Raw genomic sequence first — 20,791 nt, 5'->3', positions numbered from 1 at the left:
CGAACCCATTTAAAGAATGCATTGATGGAAGGTGGATCTTTAGTGACAATCCTCTAATATGAATGTAAATAAAACACCACACTTAGTGTTCCTTCCACACTGATAAAACTACAATAATATAAACAACCCAAAGCAGTTAGTGTAGAAACAAAATTAGATAATACATAATAAATGAATACAGATTTGGCTACTTCTTAAATAAGGCCTTGCAAGACATGCAGAGAATGTGAAATACCAGCAAATCACTGTAACCACAGGGGTTTGAGGGTATCCTGATTCCAACTGGTGAAGGACAGACTGATTCACTCCATAAATCCTTACTGTAAGACAACTATTTACCAGGCATAGTTGGGTATGTGAGGAATGCAGAATGTTACATTTGGGAGAAAACAACTTTCACACGTCCATAGTAAAGGTACTAGAAATACATATTTCTTAAGTTTATGGAGTCTATTTTCTAGTTTGGTAAACTACTGAAAAACAGCAAGGAAAGCTATAAAGAAAGTAGCTGTAGATTGTGAAAAGTAGTTTTTATGAGAGGGCCAGCAAGGGGTGGAGGAAATGAGGGAGGGTACATTATGAAAGAAGAGAAGGTTCACTGATGCATTCACTGTTGCCGGGGTTGGGTAAGGAATGTGAGGAATAAATGGTTACTGCTAAGTATTTCACTTGAGCCATGGGGTAGTACGATAGTGTCTTTTAAAGAGATGAAAATCATCATCGACGTACAGAATGTTCAAGAGAACATTCTGAAGCATATCAACTTCAAGATGGTTATTACATATCAAAGTGCAGAAATGAAGAAATCTGAAAGAAGAATAAATCTTGACTGGAGGTAACAATTTGGAAAACTTTACTATTTAAACATGATTTAAGGACAAGGAACAGAATAACATCATGTTCAGAGAACATGTACATTAAAAGATGAACACCAAGGTTTTATTTTATTTAATTAATTAATTTATTGTGCTTTAGGTGGAAGTTTACAAAGCAAGTCAGTCCCTCATACAAAAAGTTATACACACCTTGCTATGTACTCCTAGCTGCTCTCCTCCTAATGAGACAGGACATTCCTCCTCTCCACCCTGTATTCCCCATGTCCATTCAACCAGCTCCTGTCCCCCTCTTCCTGCTCATCTCGCCATCAGCTGAGCTGCCCACGTAGTCTCATGTGTCTACTTGAGCCAAGAAGCTCATTCCTCAACAGTATCATTGTCTATCTTCTAGTCTAGTCCAATCCCTGTCTGGAAAGTTGGCTAACGAAGGGTCCGGGGACCATTGCCATCAGGGTCCCTCCAATCTCGGTCATACCATTAAGCCTGTTCTTTTTACAGGAATTTGAGATCTGCATCCTTCTGTTCTCCTGCTCTGTCAGGGATTCTCTGTTGTGTTCCCTGTCAGGGCAGTGATCAGTGATAGCCAGGCACTATCTAGTTCCAGTCTCAGACTGATGGAGTCCCTGAACACCAAGGTTTTAAACATTCTAACATTTAGAGGTTTGGAAATGGAAAAGTCCACTGAGGGACTGAAGTCAATACGGTGGTAAAATTTACAATAAACTAAGAAAAAAAGTAGAATCAGTATGGGACTAAGAACTCAATTTGGCTTTTGTCTTTTGTCCCTTGAAAGATTAAAAAAAAAAAAATCAAACCCATCAACATCAAGTCGATTCTGACTCATATCAACCCTGCAGTAAACCCATAGGATTTCCAAAGCTGTAACCTTTATGGAAGCAGACTGCCACATCTTTCTCTCACAGAGCAGCCAGTTGGTTCAAACCACTTAACTTTCAGTTTGATTGGAATTTGAGAGTTGGAAACAAAGAAGGATCAGCAGTTGGAAAATATGGCCTTGGTGACAGAAACGATGCCAGAGACCGCATGATAGAATTTTGTGAGACCAACAACTTCTTCATTGCAAATATCTTTTTCAGCAACATAAATGCCAACTATATATGTGGACCTCACCAGATGGAACACATAGGAATCAAATGAACTACATCTGTGAAAAGAGACGATGGAAAAGCTGAATATCATTAGTCACAACAAGGCCAGGGGCCAACTGTGGAACAGATCATCAACTGCTCATACCAAGTCCAAATTGAAGCTGAAAAAAATTAGAACAAGTCCACGAGAGCCAAAGTACGACCTTGTGCATACCCCACCTGAATTTAGAGAGCATCTCAAGAATAAATTTGGCGCGTTGAACCCTAATGACTGAAGACCAGATGAGCTGTGGAATGACCTCAAGGGTATCATACATGAAGAAAGCAACAGGTCATTAAAAAGACAGGGAAGAAAGAAAAGACCAAAATGGATATCAGAAGAGACTCTGAAAACTGCCCTTGGACATAAAGTAGCCAGAGAAAATGGAAGAAATAATGAAGTAAAAGAGCTGAAGAAAAGATTTCAAAGGGCAGCTTGAGAAGATGATGACATGTGCAAAGACCTGGCGTTACAAAACCAAAAGAGAAGAACATGCTTGGCATTTCTTAAGCTGAAAGAACTGAAGAAAAAATTCAAAGCTCGAGTTGCAATACTGAAGGATTCTACAGGGAAAATATTAAACGATGCAAGAAGCATCAAAAGAAGATGGAGGGAATACATAGAGTCACTATACCAAAAAGAATTGGTCAACATTCTACCATTTCAGGAGGTAGCATATAACCAAGAAGAGAAGTCCAAGCTGCCCTGAAGGCACTGGCAAAAAACAACTCTTCAGGAATTGAGAGAACACCAACTGAGATGTTTCAACAAATGGATGCAACACTGGAAGTGCTCACTCATCTATGCCAAGAGATTTGGAAGATGGCTGCCTGGCCTACCAACTGGAAGGGATCCATATTTGTGCCGATTCCAAAAAAAGATGATCCAACAGAATGCAGAAATTATTGAACAATATCATTAATATCACACAGAAGTAAAATTTTGGTAAAGATCATTCAAATGAGGTTGCAGCAGTATATTGACAGGAAACTGCCAAAAGTTCAAGCCAGATTCAGAAGAAGATTGCTGATGTCTGATGGATCTTGGCTGAACGCAGACAATACTGGAAAGATGTTTATCTGTGTTGTATTGACTATGCAAAGGCATCCAACTATGTGAATCATAACAAATTATGGATAACATTGTGAAGAATGGGAATTCCAAAACAATTGTGCTCATGAGGAAACTGTACATAGATCAAGAGGCAGTCTTTCTAACAAAGCAAGGTGATACTGTGTGGTTTAAAGTCAGAGAAGGTGTGCATCAGGGTTGGATCCTTTCACTATACTTATTCAACTGGTATGTTGAGCAAATAATCCAAGAAGGTGAACTATACGAAGAAGAACATGGCATTAGGGTTGAAGGAAGGCTCATTTACAACCTGTGTTGCAGATGACATAACCTTGCTTGCTGAAAGTGAAGAGGACTTGAAACACTTACTGATGAAGATCAAAGACCACAGCCTTCAGTATGGATTACACCTCAATATAAAGAAAACAAAAATCCTCAGAACTGTACCAATAAGGAACATCATGGTAAATGGAGAAAAGACTGAAGTTGTCAAGAATTTCACTTTACACAGATCCACAATCAACACCCATGGAAGCAGCAGTCAAGAAATTAATCGATGCATTGCATTGGGCAAATTTGTTGCAAAAGACCTCTTTAAGGTTTTAAAAAGCAAAGATGTCACTTCAAGGACTAAAAAGCACCTGACCGAAGCCATGATGTTTGTAATCACCTCACATGCATGCGAAAACTGGGCAATGAATAAGGAAGACTGAAGAATCAATACCTTTGAGTTATGATGTTGGCAAAGAATGCTGAATATATCATGAACTGTCAAAAGAACGAACAAATGTGTCTTGGAAGAACTACAGCCAGAATGCTCCTTAGAAGCAAGGATGGCAAGACTTCGTCTTACATACTTTGGACATGTTATCAGCTGGGACCAGTCCCTGGAAAAGGACATCAGGCTTGATAAAGTAGAGGGTCAGCAAAAAGAGGAAGATCCTCGATGAGATAATAGACACAGTGGTTGCAACAATGGGCTCAAGCATAACAATTGTGAGGACGGCGTAGGAAACAGGCAGTATTTCATTCTGTTGTACACAGGGTCACTATGAGTTGGAACCGACTCGATGGCACCAAACAATGACAAAAACTCATAGAAAAAAAAAGAGATCTCACATTGGGAGAGAAATACACGGAGGTATTTTTATGTATCCTTAGAAATCCCTCACAGATGTGACACGTTCTCTCACTTGAATGTGACTTCCACAGCCTTCCCCCATAACTGCTGTTCACCTGCTCACCTGAAAAGATTCCACTATGGCTTTCGTTTAATACAGTCCATGATTGTTGTCTTCGTTCCAATTTGGAGAGTGCATCTGGCTTGCTAACTTGATACCCTGTTCATAGGAAATCACAAAATCTTAAGACTCATCAAATTGGCCTTGGTTCTGTGAAGATAGCAGAATGTTGTATTTGTGAAAAGCAATTTTCAAACACACAATTCAATGCTTTTTCTGTCAGGAGTAGGAAGAATATACCCACTTATCTAGAGCCAGAGAGTGGACTGAGCACCTGCTACTTTAGAACACCACAGACACTCCAAAGATTTCAGCAGCTGAAAAAGGAAGGACCAATGACAGGGCCAATGACAGGAGAGTTGTCCTCACCAATGAACACCAGGTTGCTATAGTTTTCCAACATCACGTCCCAGTACAGGTTCTTCTGAGCAGTGTCCAGGAGCTGCCACTCCTCCCAGGTGAACTTCACAGCCACGTCAATGAATGTCAGTGAGTCCTGTATTAAGAGGATCCTGTTTAACGATTTTCTATTTTGCTATATGAATGAAATGTGGGGGAAGTTGTTCTGCTCATTTCCTCTATATGGCTGCAGTATTTACATACCTATGGTTTTATTAATATCTTATTGAAAAAGCAAAATTGGAATAAACTATTCTGAATTTGTACATTCCATAATTCCCCAACTTATGAATGGGTAGGACTGTACAAATTGGGTAATTGTGGCCCATCAAGGGTATGGTCAGTTTTGCCATCCTGCTTGGCTTGAAATGAGCAACTCCACAAGTGGGAAGGAGGGGATCTCACCACCACCAAGGAAGAAGGGCCAAAAGCAGAGCACATCCTTTGGACCCAAGATCCCTGCACTGAGAAGCTTCCTGGAACCAAGAGACCTGGACAAAGAAAGAGTTGTAACACTGAAGACAGTGAGAAGCAGTGGCAGACAAACAGGGGCAGGAGAGACAGGCAGGGAACACTGGCAGGAGATGGTGCAGTGGGCTTCCCAGTCCCTGAAGCAAGAAAGCTGAGTGACTTCGGGCAGGAGGGCTGCTGGTGGAGTAGGGCGCCTCTGGACAACTTGGTGGAATTAGGATCGTTTATCCATGGAGCTAGAGCTGAGCGCCTTTGGACCAAGGCTTACTAGCGAAGTGGGGTACCTCAGGGCACTTATCAACAGAGCTAAAAGAACTCTGTAACACTTGCCTGAGTAGGGCAGATTCAAGGGCCAGGGAGGCGTGCTTGAGAACACAGCTGGGAAGAGGCTGTCCTGATGGAAGAACTGTATACTGAGTGTTCTTGAACCTGAACTATAACCTGTGACCTTCTTAATAAATCCCATGATCACGAGTATTATCTGTGACTTCTGTGTGGCCATTACAATGAATTATTGAATATAGCAGAAAAGTAGAGTGGCATGGGAGGGACGGTTGGTGTCAGAATTGGGCGGACAGGAGAAATCAGCCTTGGGCTGTTGATCTTGACTCTCTTTCCTCCTCGTGAAGTTAGAGATGGTCAGATGCCGCCTCCACTCTGGTTTTTTCAATAGCATATTGTGAAATGGGATTAGGGATAGTAGCAGTTATCAGTAGCATCATCAGAACCTGTTTACCTTCAGGGGCAATAATGATCACGGTTGGTTCAAGGTTGAGCCCTAGGAGGTGGAGCTCAGACATACTTCCATCCTCCATCTTTTTACCAATTCTGACACCAGCTGTCCCTCCCACTCTACTCTACTTCTGATCTGAGTTTGAGAGTCCATCACAACAGCCACACAGAACTCCCAGACCATATTTACAGTTCAATGGTTTATTAAGTAACAGGAAACAACTCGAGATCAGGACCAACAGGCTACAACTCAGGATCAGGATCAGGAAGCACCTAGGCAGAGTCTCCCTTCTTCAATACAGAACAGCACCCTTAGCTACTCTCAGCCCCTGAGGACAGGCTCCTCTTGGTCTTGCCATCTGTCACCCCTGGCTGTGCTGCTGGGCCCCTTCTGGGCCTATTGCCACTGGCTCTGCCCCCAGGCTTCATCTGGGCCTGTCACCACTGGCTCTGCTCATGGGCCCTTTCTACGCCTGCCTCTGGCTCTGCCACAGGGCTTCTTCTAGGCTTCTCTCTGCCTTCAGTGTTATAGCCCTTGACTACTGTTACAGCTCTTACAGGAGACTCCTTGTCTCCACTCTCTCTCTGCTTCTTCTTTCTCCTTTCTTCCTTTTGCTTCTTCCTGCTGCTTTTTTTCTTGCTTCTGTCTGACAAACCTCTGTGGGGCTGGCTGCTTATACATACAAACACCTTGTTAACTTCAAGACGTGGCTATAAATTGACCAATCTCCTCTTGGTAGGACTCGGACACTTCATTTGCATAGTAGGTTTGGCTGGGCAACAGTTCACCTCATTTGCATAGTCTTCTGAACAATCCCTACAAGGTGCATACCAATCACAGGGCAGTCTGCAGCCCAGGGCTAGGCAGAAAGTGTCAAATCAGGTTGTTTACAATTTACCCAGGAAATGTCAACCAACCTGGACAAAAGCAACAAATCTTCTAGGGTAGAAAACCAGGGCAAAAGTAGCTCCTCAGGGCAGGCTGCAACCTAGGGCCAGGCAGGAAGTTTCAAACTATAAAAATGGTGGTGTGGCGGAAGCATCTGACCTCCTCTAACTTCAGGAGGGGGAGAGAGAATCATCAGCATCAATGGCCCAAGGCTGATTGCTATACAGCAGAGGTCAGATAGACCTCTTGTCTCTACCATTTTATCAATTCCAACACCAACTGTCCCTACCGTGGCACTCTCTACTTCTCTGCTGGGTTCGATAGATAAGTTGTTGCAACGGCTACACAGAACTAATAGACCATCTCACAGATGTTTGGTTATTAGGGAAATATCACGTTACAAATCAGGTTTAGGAATACACAGGATAAAATTCTTTGATCTGGACAACTTATTCTCAGCCACGCCACAGGCAGGCCTCTCCCAGGGCCTTGAACCTCTCGGCCCCTCGGCCAGGCCTCTGATCTGCTTGGGCCAGTGTTAAAAAGGTCTTTGAGCTAAGCCAATAGGTGTCCAGAGGCATCTCACTCCACCAGTAAAACTTGGCCCAAAGATGCTCAGCTCTCTTACCCCATGGGTTGGTGAACCTAGCCCTGCCAAGTGGACGGAGAAACCCCATCCACCAGCAAGCCTCCTGCACAAAGGTGCCCAGCTCTCTCACTCTGTGGATCAGCACACCCAACGTGCCATCTCCTGCTGGTCTCCTGATTCTGTTGCCTCTGCTGCTACCGTTTCCCTGCAGCCAATTTTTGCCGTCTTTGTTGTTACAACTCACTCTCTTGCAGTCTCCTGGTCCCAGGAGCTTCTCAGTGCAGGGATCCCAGGTCCAAAGGAACACACTCCACTCCCTGCTCTTCCCTCTTGATGGTTGTGAGGTTTTTCCCCCTCTGCTCCACATCTGGCTCTCTTTTAAGCCTAGTGGGATGGCATAACTGACCAATCCCCTCGTTAGGGTTCCATACACCTTATTTGCATGGTCCCACTCCAACAAGTGTGCCATGCACCTTATTTATATTACCAAACTATCCAATCCCCTAGATGGGCCACAAAAGCACCTCATTTACATATTCTCCCCCAGTCATTTGTTGGGAATTCAAAGACTACGGGTAGAAGGGCCATATTAAGTAATTCACTGTACCGCACAAACAAAATTGACTACAACTTACCCACAAAATGTCAACTAACCTGGACAAAAGTAATCAACTCTTTCGGGGTAGAAAACCAAGGCAAAAGTAACTACTCAGGGCTTAAGGGAAAAAAATCTCTCAAGCTGTTTTTCTAAAGAACCAAGGCAATAAGCCACATAAACGAACTCATTTCACCACACATATCAAATACTAAAGAGATAACTAGTCAACTTTAATGTACAACTGAAGAAATTATCCAAAATGCAGCAAAGAGAGAAACAGAAAATAAAGAAGTTAGGTAATGTGGATAGAGTGAGAATGTCTACCTGTGGTAAAATCAGTTCTTTTATGTGGCCTTTTGCCTGGGTTCTTTGAAAAAACAGCTTGAGATTTTTCCCCTAAGCCCGAAAGATTTACCTTTGCCCTAGTTTTCTAACCCTGAGGGTTTGTTACATTGCCCGGGTAAGTGGTAAACACCATGGTTTGAAACTTTTAGTCTGCTCCTGGGCTGCAGCCTATCCTGGTAATTGGCATGCACATTGCAGTGATTGGTCAATATACTGTGCAAAGGAAGTGACTATAGTCTATTATGCAAATGAAGTGTCTATGGCCTACTGAGAAGGGATTGGTCAGTTCGTGGTCCTGTGAGGAGGGCCATGCCTTGAAATTGACAAGGAGCTTCTGTAAATATACAGCCAATGCCACAGGTTTTTCAGATATGAAGCAGAAAGAAGAAAAGGCAAGAAAGAAGTAGAGAGAGAGGAGGCAAGGAACCTCCTAAAAGAGCTGTGACATGGAATAAGGGCTGTAACACTGAAGTCAGCAAGAGGCTCAGAGAGGCCATATGGCAGTGTCAGTGTGACAGGCCCAGAAGAGGTGCAGCGGCAGAGCTGGCAGTGATAGGCCTGGAAGGAGTCCAGTGGCAGAGTTGGTGGTGACAGACAGCAGGGCCAAGATGAGCCTGTTCTGAGAGGGCTGAGAGTAGGCTGTCCTGAGGGGGCTGACAGAAGCCTGTCCTGAGGGAACTGAGAGGAAGCCTGATCAGCTGAGAGGGAGTGTCCATGCAGAGAGAAGGGCCTGTTTGTTTGCACAGCCAAGGGAAGCTAAGAAAGCTGTCCTACACTGCAGAAGGCAGACTTTGCCTACATGCTCCTTGATCCTGATCCCAAGTTGTAGGCTTCTGATTCTGATCCTGAGTTGTAACCTGTTACTTCCTTAATAAACCACTTAAGTGGTAAGTACAGTTTGTGATTTCTGTGAGAGGTTGCAGCAAATTGCTGAACCCAAATGAAGGAAGGAAAGGTGCTGAGGAGACCGTGAGTAGCCAGTGTCGGAGATGGGAGTGGTTCAGTAGCTTGGAGAATGTGGAAATCTGGGATATATTGTCGTCCACCTCATAGGAATTGGCTTTGTCCTGATTCTTATATTTTAAATTATTCGTACACTAACATGCCTATCCATAACTTCTGAAAGAGAAAACAGAGTTGGGGAGAAGAAACAGCCAAAGATCTCACACTGAATCTCAAAATAATTTTTTACTGAATGAAAGACTTGTGGCAGGCAGATTCTAAGATAGTTCCATAATCATATTTGGACCTCTGGACAGTCCCCTCTGCATGACTATGTGCTGGCCTAGTTCCTGCCTAACAGAATATGCTAAGGTGAAACAATGTTATTCTGTGATCAGATTACATACTAGGTGTTATTTCTTTCTGGCTGGTATTGATGAAGCAAGTTTCCATGCTGGGGAGGTTCACATGTGTAAAACTGGTGGGAGGGCAGCATCCGACTTCTTCTAACTTCACAAGGAGAAAGGAGGATCAAGATCAACAACCCAAGGCCGATTCCTATGAGACAGAGGTCAAACATGCCTCCTCTCTCCACCGTCTTTACCAATTTTGACGCCATTTGTGGCTCTCACAGCACTCTCTACTTCTCTGCTGGGTTTGATAATTCTTTGCAATGGCCACACAGAACTCACAGACAATGCTCACGATTATGGGGCTTATTAGGGAAGTAACAGGTTACAATTCAGGTTCAGGAACACAGTTCAGGATACAGTTCTTCATCAGGACAGCCTCTTTTCAGCTGTGCCTGCAGGCATACCTTTTTCTGGCCCTTTGATCTCTGCCCTGCTCGGGCACATGTTACAAAACTCTTTCAGCTCTGCTGATAAGTATCCTGAGACACTTCACTTCACCAGCAAGCCTCCATCAGAAGGCATTCAGCTCTAGCTCCATGGCTGGCAAATCCAGCTCCACCAAGTGGCCTGAGGGACCCTACTCTGTCAGCAAGCCTTCTGCCCGAAGGCACTCAGCCTTCTTGCTCCCTGGGCCAGGAAGCCCAATACGCTGCCTCCTGCTGGTCTATCCTGCCACTGATTCTTGTCATCTCCAGTGTTACAGCTCTCTGTCTCCTGGTTCCAGGAACTTCTCAGTGCAGGGATTCCGGGTCCAAAGGACATGCTCCACTCTTAGCTCCTCTTCCTCAGTGGTGGTGAGATCCTTTCTTTCCTTCCTCTGGGATGGGTCATTACAAGCCTAGCAGGATGGCAAAACTGACCTATCCCCTTGGTGGGCCACAATTATCTTATTTGTACAGTGTCACCCAATCACCTGGGTAGGAGTTACCCTCAGATAAGAGTACAGTCTATTGCCTATGATCACTCATTTTGCTTGCTGTATTGCTACAGGGGTCTCTGTGGGATCCCAAAAGAAATAGCCATAGGAAACCTGCTTTTGCATTGTGGTGAAATGAGTTCCTTTATGTGGCTTTTGCCTTGGTTCTTTGGAAAAACAGCTTGAGAGGTTTTTCCCCTAATCCTACAGTTACCCTTGCCCTAGTTTTGTACCCCTGGGGGTTTGATTCTGTTGTCTAGGTTGACTGATATTTCCTCAGTAACCTGTAACTAAAGTGGTTTGATAGTTTCTGTCTGGCTTTGGGCTGCAGCCTGCCCTGTGACTGATAACCACCTTGCATGGATTTGTCTATAGACTATGCAAATGAAGTCTCTGTAGCATACTATGCTAATGAAGTGTCTGTGGCCTACTGAGAGGGGATTGGTTAGTTTGTGGGACCGCTGGAGGGGCCTTTCCATGAAACTGACAAGAAGTTGTACATATAAGCAGCCAAGCCCACAGAGAATTCAGAGACGGAAAGAAGTAGGAGGAAGAAAGAAGAGAGAAGCAGGGAAAGAGAAGAGGCAAGAAACCTCCTAAAAGAGCTGTAACATGGGTCAAGAGCTAAAACTGTGAAGGTGGCAACAGGCCCAGAAGGGACCCAGCAGTAGAGCCAGCAGCAATAGGCCAAGAAGGGGCACAGCAGCAGTGACAGGCCAAGAAAAGACCCTGCAGCAGTCGGTGGTGACAGATGGCAGGGTCAAGAGGAGCATATCCTGTCTTGAGGGGGTTGTGAGGAGGCCGACAGGCCTGAGAGGAGCTGAGAGAGCTGCCTGCACTGAAGAAGGGGTCTTTGCCTCCATGTTTCCGGATCCTGATCCTGAGTTGCAGCCTGCTGATCCTGATCCCTAGTTGTACCCTGTTCCTTAATAAACCACTTAACTATAAGTATGGTCTGTGAGTTCTGTGTAGCCATTGTAACAAATTATCAAACCCAGAAGAGAAGTAGAGAGTGCCGTTGGAGGGACAGCTCATGTCAGAATTGGTAAATAGCTTGGAGAGTGGAGGTATGTTTGACATCCACTTCATAGGGATTTGCTTTGGGCTGATTCTGGTCATCACTCCCCATGATGTTAGACAGGTTCTGATGTTACTACTTTCGGTGCAGTGAAAGTCTTTGTGGCTCCCACACAACGACTGGGTGAGATGTTGAAATAAGGTGCTTCTGGCCCATTGAGGGGATTAGACAGCCTCCTAATAATGTAAATAAAAAAAAAAAATAAGGTGCATAAAATCCTTGTGGGGGTGGGACCATGCAAATAAGGTGTGTGGAGCCCTACGAAGGGGAATGGTCAGTTTTGCCATTCCAGGAGGCTTAAAATGAGCTCATCTTGGAAGTGAAAGAGGGGACCTCACTTCCAAAAAGAAGGGCCGAGAATAGAGCATGTCCTTTTAAACAGGGGTTCCTGCTCTGAGAACCATCTAGACCCAGGTCACACTCAGAGAAGGTGTGAGACAGAGGGACCTCATGCCACTAAGAATGAAGAACAAGGAGGGGAGCACGTCATTTGGATCTGAGTTCCCAACACTGAGAAACTCCTAGACCGGGCAAGATTGATGACAAGGACCTTCCCCCAGAACCAACAGAGAGAGACTGCCTTCCCCTGGAGCTGGCACCCTGAATTTGGACTCTGAGCCTTCTAGGCGGTGACAGAATTAATTTCTCGTTGTCAAAGCCATCCGTTTCCGGTATTTCTGTTGTAGCAGCCATAGATAACTAAAACAGGGATACTGTGTGGCTTAAAATCAGGAAAGGTGTGCATCAGGGTTGTATCCTTTCACCATACTTATTCAATCTATATGCTGAGTAATAATCTGAGAAGCTGGACTATATGAAGAAGAACGGGGCAACAGGATTGGAGAAAGAGGCATTAACAACCTGCATTATGTAGATGATACACCGTTGCTTGCTGAAAGTGAAAAGGACTTGAAGTACTTACTAAAGACAATCAAAGACCACAGACTTCAATATGGATTGTACCTCAACATAAAGAAAACGAAAATCCTCACAACTGGACTGATACAGATTGAATCCTGCCTCATTAACATAACTGCTTCTAATTCTGCCTCATTAACACCATAGGAAGGGTTTATAATACATAGGAAAATCACATCAGATCACAAAATGGTGGGCAATCGCACAGAACTGGGAATCATGGCCTAGTCAAGTTCATACACATTTTTAGGGGACACAATTCAATCCATAACATTCCATCCTTTGGCCCTCTAAAATTTACATCCTCGCCACATGTAAAATACATTCACCCCATCATACCATAGCAAATATCTTAATTCAACTCTAAGTCCAAAATCCAAAAATTCCTTTTCATCTGTGAAATCCAGAATATAAGTTATCTGCTTCCAAATACAATGGTGGAACAGGCACAAGGTAGATATTTCCATTACAAATGGGAGAAACTGGAGGGAAAGAAGGGATAACAAGCACCAAGCAAGTCAGCAGAACACATTACATTAGCTCTCAAGGCTTGAAAATAATCCTCTGTTCTCTGAAATCCTTTAAACAATGGTCCAGCCCTCCACACTGGGTGTTGGCCACACTCTCCAGATTCTGAGTGGAGGTCCCTTGGCCCTGGGCTTCAGCTCTGCCTTCCAGGCTCACTGGAACAGCAACTCAGCTCCCTTGAGTTTGGGTGTTCCCATTCTCCTAGTCTGTCTGAGTCACGACCCTATACCTTTAGCCCCAGCAAGGCCCTGTTCTTCTGCTCTTCGGGCATGGCAGCCCTGCCCCCTCAGCTTTTGGCAGTGGATCTGGCCCCATCCCGTTGGAACTCATGAATGGTAGCCCCATACTCCAGAACCTAGTTGGTGAAGATCTGACTCTTTGAAACCTAGGAGCCTGTGACCACACCCTTTTAAGCCCCAGAGGCCATGGTTCCACCCTTTGAGACCCCAGACTTCATGGCCCTACCCTTTGAGACTGAGGCAGCTCTGATTCCTGTGTTGTCTCTTCAGCTTCTGCTTCCTGGTTCCTTGGCTTCTCGGCTGCTTGGACCTTTGGGCCTGCCAGTGTCTGCCATGCTTAGGGAAGTGTTCCAAAGCTCTTTAGCTCCACCAGTAAGTGCTTGTAGGCACTCCACTCTGCCAGGAAGCCTCCTGAGCAAAGGCAGCTCTCACTGCGTGGGTCAGCTTTAGTGCTGTCTTGCACCAGTATCATGGTTTTACTGCTGCAGTTTTTCTACGGCTGTTTCTTGCCATCTGTGGCAACAGCTTTCCTCACTTCCTTCTGAGTCCTCACCAAAACTGTCTGACATCCATAATTCCACGAAGTCTCTTCAAGGCAATCTAGGCTTTTACATCAGGTACTTTGAAACTCTTGCAGCCTCTACCCGTACACACTTTCAAAATCACTTCCACATCTTAGGTATCTGCTACATTTTAGGTATCTGTTACAGTAGCACCACACTCTCAGTATCAAATTTTGTCTTAGTTATCTATAGCTACTATAACAGAAATGGATGGCTTTAACAAAGAGAAATTTATTCTCTCACAGTCTAAGAGGCTAGAAGTCCAAATTTAGGGTGCCAACTCCAGGGGAAGGTTTCCTCTCTCTATCAGCTCTGGGGAAAGGTCCTTGTCACCAATCTTCGCCCGGTCTAGGAGCTTCTCAGCACAGGAACTTTGGGTCCAAAGGACATGCTCCCCTCCTGGTTCTTCATTCTTGGTGGCATGAGGTTCCCCTGTCTCTCTGCTTGCTTCCATCTTTTATATCTCAAAAGACACTGACTCAGGACCCAACCTAATATTGTACATTGAGTCCTGCCTCGTTAACATGACTGGGAATGACAGCCTAGACAAGCTGACACACATTTTTTGGGGCCACAATTCAATTCATAACAAATCCCTTGTTCTGTTTGAACCACTGCCTCTTGGTCTAAGTACGGGTTCCTCATGAGCACAATTAAGTGTTCTGAAATTGCCATTCTTATGAACAAACTGTTACTTCCCTAATAAATCCCATAACTGTAAGTATGGTCTGTGAGTTCTGTGAGGCCATTACAACCAATTATCAAACCCAGCAGAGAAGTACAGTGTCCCTTGTGGGGACGGCTAGTGTCAGAACTGGTAAAAAGGTTGGAGGGTGCACATGTTTGATCACCACATCACTGGAATCAGCTTTGTGTCGATATTAATAGTGATTCTCTCTCCTACCCCTGAAGTTAGAGGAAGTCGGAAGCCACCTGCCTTTTTATACTACCACTACTACCAGTCCCATTGTAAAGGCATCTATGAGGATGCTACTGTTCAGGACACTGTCCACCACACCACCTCTAGAAAGAAACATCAAAGAAACTTACTCAGACAAAAGTCCCATGAGATACTGAAATCCTCCAAGGAACTGATCTTCTTCCTCCTCAAAAACTAGGCATAACATTTAAATTATAATGATTCTTTTGGAGTTGGCCACAGAAATATTAAATACGAGTTAACAACTAACATAACCCAAATTCCCAGTCACATACTATGTTCAACAATCAATAATTTAGTGTTAATCCCGTGAAAAATATATTCCTGATTCTACCTTGCCTGATGTTGAACTCAGAGTCTAAGTTTATTTCTCTGTAGCTTCTACTTTTCCAAATTTATTCTTTTCAGATGAACTGAACTCATATTTTACAGGTCTATGCAAATTCATCAGGGAAAGAAAGGAAAGCATAAAACAAACCAAAAGTCACCTGGGCCTGAACCATTTTCTTTTGTTCTTGGGACATTGTTAGCAAATGGGATACTCTGTGTTTTCTGGATTAGCTCTAATTTCAGTTCAGAAATTCCAGTATCCTGTGAAGGCTGTCCCCAGAATGATAGTATTCAAATCTTGCAACTTCTTCCTCCTTCCTTCAAGTGATTCTCTTGCTGCTGAGGAGTCAGGACCTGTAGGTTGAAAGGAAAATTCAATGTGAGTGGTACACTACCTCTAGGCCCAGATGCTGTCACTGCTCCTGGCACTCTTCTTAACACAGGGTCCTCAATACTGTTGACTGTCCCTTTTTGGTGACTCAGAACATTTTATACCAGTGGGCAATAAAACCTAAGATTCAAAATTTGCAGAGATATGGATAAAAGATGTCTTTAAAAAAAATGGCATTTAGACAATCAGATACACATCTGGAAGAAAAAAAAATAAGCTTGATCTCTACCACACAACATACAAAACTATCAATTCATGGTTAAGTGTGATTCTCAATGACAAATCAATGAAGCTCTGAAAAGATCAGTTTATACAATGAGATTCCATCTCACTCCAACAAGGCTGGCGTTAATCCAAAAAACACAAAATAATAAATGTTGGAGAGGTTGTGGAGAGACTGGATCATTTATACACTGCTGGTGGGAATGTAAAATGGTACAACCACTTTGGAAATCAATTTGGCGCTTCCTTAAAAAGCTAGAAATAGAACTACCATATGATCCTGCAATCCCACTCCTTGAAATATATCCTAGAGAAATAAGAGCCTTTACACGAACAGATATATGCATATCTGTGTTCACTGCAGCACTGCTTACAATAGCAAAAAGATGGAAGTAACCAAGGTGCCCATCAACGGATGAATGGATAAATAAATTATTCACACAATGGAATACTAAACATCGATAAAGAACAGTGATGAATCCGCGAAACATTTCATAACTTGGAGGAATCTGGAAGCCATTATGCTGAGTGAAATTAGTTGCAAAAGGACAAATATTGTATAAGACCACTATTATAAGAACTCGAGAAATAGTTTAAACAGAGAAGAAAATATTCTTTGATGGTTACAAGAGGTGGGACGGAGGTAGGGTGGGAGAGGGACACTCACTAATTAGATAGTAGATAAGAACTACTTTAGGTGAAGGGAAAGACAACACACAATACAGGGGAGGTCAGCACAACTGGACTAAACCAAAAGCCAAGAAGGCTGAATGTTTCGAAGGCCAGCATAGCAGGGGCAGAGGTTTGGGGACCATGGTTTCAGGGGACATCTAGGTCAATTGGCATAATAAAATTAAGAAAACATTCTGTATCCCACTTTGGAGAGTGGCATCTAGGGTCTTAAACGCTAGCAAGCAGCTATCTAAGGTGCATCAATTGGTCTCAACCCACCTGGACCAAAGGAGAATGAAGAATACCAAGGACACAAGGTAATTACAAGCCCAAGAGACAGAAAGGGCCACATAAACCAGAGACTATGTCAGCCCGAGACCGGAAGAACTAGATGGTGCCCAGCTACAACCGATGACTGCCCTGACAGGGAACACAACAGAGAACCCTTGAGGGAAGAGGAGAGCAGTGGGATGCAGACCCCAAATTCTCATAAAAAGACCAGACTTAATGGTCTGACGGAGACTAGAAGGACCCCAGTGGTCATGGCCCCCAGACCTTCTGTTGGCCCAGGACAGGAACCATTCCCAAAGCCAACTCTTCAGACAGGGATTGGACTGGACAATAGGATGTAGAGGGATGCTGGTGAGGAGTGAGCTTCTTAGATCAGGTGGAAACTTGAGACTATGTTGGCATTTCCTGTCTGGAGGGGAGATGAGAGGGTAGAGGGGGTTAGAAGTTGACGGAATGAACACGAAAACAGAGAGTGGAGGGAGGAAGCGGGCTGTCTCATTAGGGGGAGAGCAATTGGGAATATGTAGCGAGGTGTATATAAATTTTTGTGCGAGAGACTGACTTGATTTGTAAACTTACCCTTAAAGCACAAAAAAAAAAAAAAAGGGTAAGTTTACACTGGAGCCTGGAAACATATTTTAAACATGCCACATGAAGCACTAACTATAAACTGAAGACTATTCTGCTAGAGAAACTGTCAAGTTATACAACTACTTTAGAAAACACTAAAGTATAATCTATTAGGTTGAAGTTATACATACAGTTTGAAATAACACTCTAAGTCTGAGGTATGTATTCCCCCATAATGAGTGCACATTTGATCCACAAGAGAGGTACCAATATTTTCAAAGTAGAATTACTTGTGGTAACCCAAGGCAGTGTGATGGATTGTTGTTAATGGCTTTTGTAGCAATGGTCTTGTAACTCCCACCAAATGATTGGGTCAGACTATGCAAATAACGCCACACGTCTATCAATTTGTCATACTGTGGTGGCTTGCATGTTGCTGTGATGCTGGAAGCTATGCCACTGGTATTTCAAATTCCAGCAGGGTCACCCACTGTGGACGGGATTCAGCTGAGCTTCCAGACTAAGACAGACTAGAAAGAAGGACCTATAGCCAGTGAAAAAAATTAATCAGTGAAAACTTTATGAATAGCAGTGGAACACTGATATAGTGCTGGAAGATGAGCCCCTCAAGTTGGAAGACACTCAAAATATGACAAGGGAAGAGTTGCCTCCTCAAAGTAAAGTTGACCTTAACGATGTGGATGGAGTCAAGTTTTTGGGACCTTCATTTGCTGATGTGGCACAATGCAAAATGAGAAGAAACAGCTGCAAACAACCATTAATAATAGGGACATGGAATGTACGAAGTATGAAAATTGGAAAATCGGAAATTCTCAAAAATAAGATGGAATGCATAAACATCAATATCCTAGGCATTAGTGAGCTGAAATGGACTGGTATTGGCCATTCTGAATCAGAAAATCATATGCTCTACCATCCCAGCAAATGTTAGGTGCTTGTGGCCCACCAAGGGGATTGGACAGCTTGCTAATAATGCAAATAAGGCGCATGGCAGCCCTGTGTGGGTGGAACCATGCAAATAAGGTATATGAAACCCTAACAAAGGGATTGGTTATTTTCCCAACCACTAGGCTTAAAAGAGAGTCAATACCAGAGCGGAAGGGTAACCTAATCACCACCAAGAAAGAAGAGATGGGAACGGAGCACGTCCTTTGGACCAGAGGTCCCTAGGCTGAGAACCTTCTAGACCCAGGAGACAGAGAGCAAGCTGTAACAGCAGAGATGGCATGAGATGGCAAGAAGTGGAGGCAGGGAAATGATGGCAGCAGAATCTGGAGACCAGTCAGAGATGGCGCATGGGCTTCCCGGCTGAGAGAGTAAGGCAGCTATAGTATGTGTGTCAACCCACAGAGCAAGAGAGGTAAGCATCATTCTGCAAGAGGCTTACTGGTGGAATGGGGTGCCTCCGGGCACTTACTGGTGCGCTAAAGAACTTTGTAACACTTGTCCAAGCAAGGAAAAGGCCTGTCTGAGGGACGGAGGAGCTGAGAGGCTGAAGGCCAGGGAGGGGTCTGTCTGCAGGCATAGCCGAGAAGAGGCTGTTCTGATCAAAGAACTGTATCCTGAGTTCCTGGATTGTAATTTGTTACTTGCCTAATAAACTCCATAACTGTAAGTATGGTTTGTGAGTTTGTGTGAGCATCGAAATGAATTATCCAACTCAGCAGAGAAGAGAGTGCTTTGGGAGGTACGGCTAGTATAAGAATTGGTTAAAACGTTGGAGACAGGTATATCTGACTGCCGCCTCATAGGAATCAACTTTGGGCTGTTTGTCTAGATTCTCCTTCCCCCTTGTGAAGTCAGAGGAGGCCAGATGACTCAGCCATGCCATTTTTACAAGAGCAAAGTAAATACATCTATGTGTAACAATATGAATGACTCTCACAAACGTTGAAGAAACAAATCCTGATTTTTTTAAAAAAGGGTTATATGCAATTGCATTTATACTCAGTTTAAAATAGGCAAACTACATAAATTATAAAGATTAGGAATAATTAGCTACATGGTAAAACTATAAAGAAATGTCTGGAAGTGCTTGCTATAACCACTTGGGTGTTAGCAAAGTTCTATTTCTTGCCCAGGGCAGAGGTCAGTTATACATATATTGCCCTTATACTAGTTAAGTTGTACATTTTGGAAAAAAAAGATAAATTTAGAAAAATTAAAGGAATGGAAAAGCCCAAAAATATCAAAACCAAACTGAAGAGCCCCAATACACAGAAAGTTTGTTCTTTGATAAGACCAATAAAATACACATTCTTAATGAAATTGATTAAAAGAGAAAGAGAAGCGGCACACATAAAGAATGTAAGGAATTAATGGGAGAAATGACCCAGATGAAATCGACATCTTCTAGTAGCCAAGCACTTTTCCGTACATACTTGGATAGAACTGCTCCACATTCCTAAGCTCATCTGCATGCCATTCGCAACACTACCAATGGGGACCAGACACACAATGACTTACTAATAAACTCGGATATGGCTCACCTTCCATAGGATAAATAATGAATGGTCAGTTTTGGCAGCATTTGGGAAGTGGCCCTGTCCTCCAGACTCTGGGTGTTGGCCACACCCTATGGATTCTGGGTTGAGGACCCTCTGCCCTGAGCTGCAGCTCTGCCTTTCAGGCCCAATGGGATGGCAACTCTGTTCCCTTCCCTTTGGGTGGCCCTATTCTCCGAGTCCATCTGAGAGGCAATTCTACCCCCCGGTCCTGGCAGCCCCCATTCTTCAGCACCTTGGAAATGGCAGTCCCGACCCCTCAACTTTGCGGGGGTGGCCCCATGCCCCTGGCACAGGTTAAGGACAGCACCACACTCTAGAACCAAGTTGGTGAAGATCTGATGCTTTGGAACCTAAGGGGCTGTGACCCCACCCTTTGAGATCAGGAACTGTGGCCACACATCCTTAGAAACCGAGAAGACCTTGCTTCCTGTACACCTTCCAACAGTTCTGCTGATCTCCAGGCTCCTCCAGGGATTGTCCTTTTCTTTTCTTCAAGGACAACATAAGTAGCTCCTTTGGCCTGTTTTCTGCCTATAGAGTTCCAACAGACAGACAGTGTCATTTTCTTCTGTTCTTTCTCTACCACTTTCAGTCTAAGCTATGGGCTTTCTGCTGTGGTAGTTGGTTAGAACCATCTGACACAGGCTTAATATCTTTAATAAAAGAATGTGTAGCCACATATTTGCTGAACATTCTAGGATATCGGTCCTTAGTTTGTACAAATGAATTTTCCAAATCTTTAAGTTTGCACAGTTCATTTTTAAGTCCACCTCTTTCCTCTGGCATTTTACTGTAAGCAGCAAGAAGAAACCACACAGCCTCTTTAAGATCTTGCTTAGAAATTTCATTAGTCAGGTATCCAAGTTCATCACTTACAAGTTCTACCTTCCACCAAACATTTGAACATAATTCAGACAAGTTCTTTGCCAC

The 20,791-nt window shown here is 43.8% G+C and overlaps 2 protein-coding genes across 7 annotated transcripts in view; both read right to left on the bottom strand.

Annotated features, from left to right (window-relative positions):
• Positions 1–20,791, bottom strand: part of LOC100675448 (zinc finger protein 613-like) — a 228,307-nt gene that overhangs the window by 131,092 nt on the left and 76,424 nt on the right. The gene's annotated exons all lie outside the window — the stretch shown is intronic.
• LOC100674882 (zinc finger protein 432-like) overlaps positions 1–20,791 on the bottom strand; it is a 37,318-nt gene that overhangs the window by 8,216 nt on the left and 8,311 nt on the right. The window contains exons 2-5 of one of the 2 annotated variants that reach the window (XM_064294150.1): positions 15,346–15,541; positions 14,968–15,031; positions 4,667–4,793; positions 4,301–4,396 (exon numbers count right to left, since the gene is read on the bottom strand). In XM_064294150.1, the coding sequence (XP_064150220.1) occupies positions 4,301–4,396; positions 4,667–4,700 (130 nt within the window). In that variant the 5' untranslated portion in view covers positions 4,701–4,793; positions 14,968–15,031; positions 15,346–15,541. The remainder of the gene's footprint in view (positions 1–4,300; positions 4,397–4,666; positions 4,794–14,967; positions 15,032–15,345; positions 15,542–20,791) is intronic. The other variant, XM_010586580.3, reaches the window with a different exon arrangement.

The sequence above is a fragment of the Loxodonta africana genome, chromosome 11 (assembly GCF_030014295.1).
Source record: "Loxodonta africana isolate mLoxAfr1 chromosome 11, mLoxAfr1.hap2, whole genome shotgun sequence".
NCBI classification, from domain to species: Eukaryota; Metazoa; Chordata; class Mammalia; order Proboscidea; family Elephantidae; genus Loxodonta; species Loxodonta africana.
This window is presented reverse-complemented; position numbering and strand designations above follow the sequence as displayed.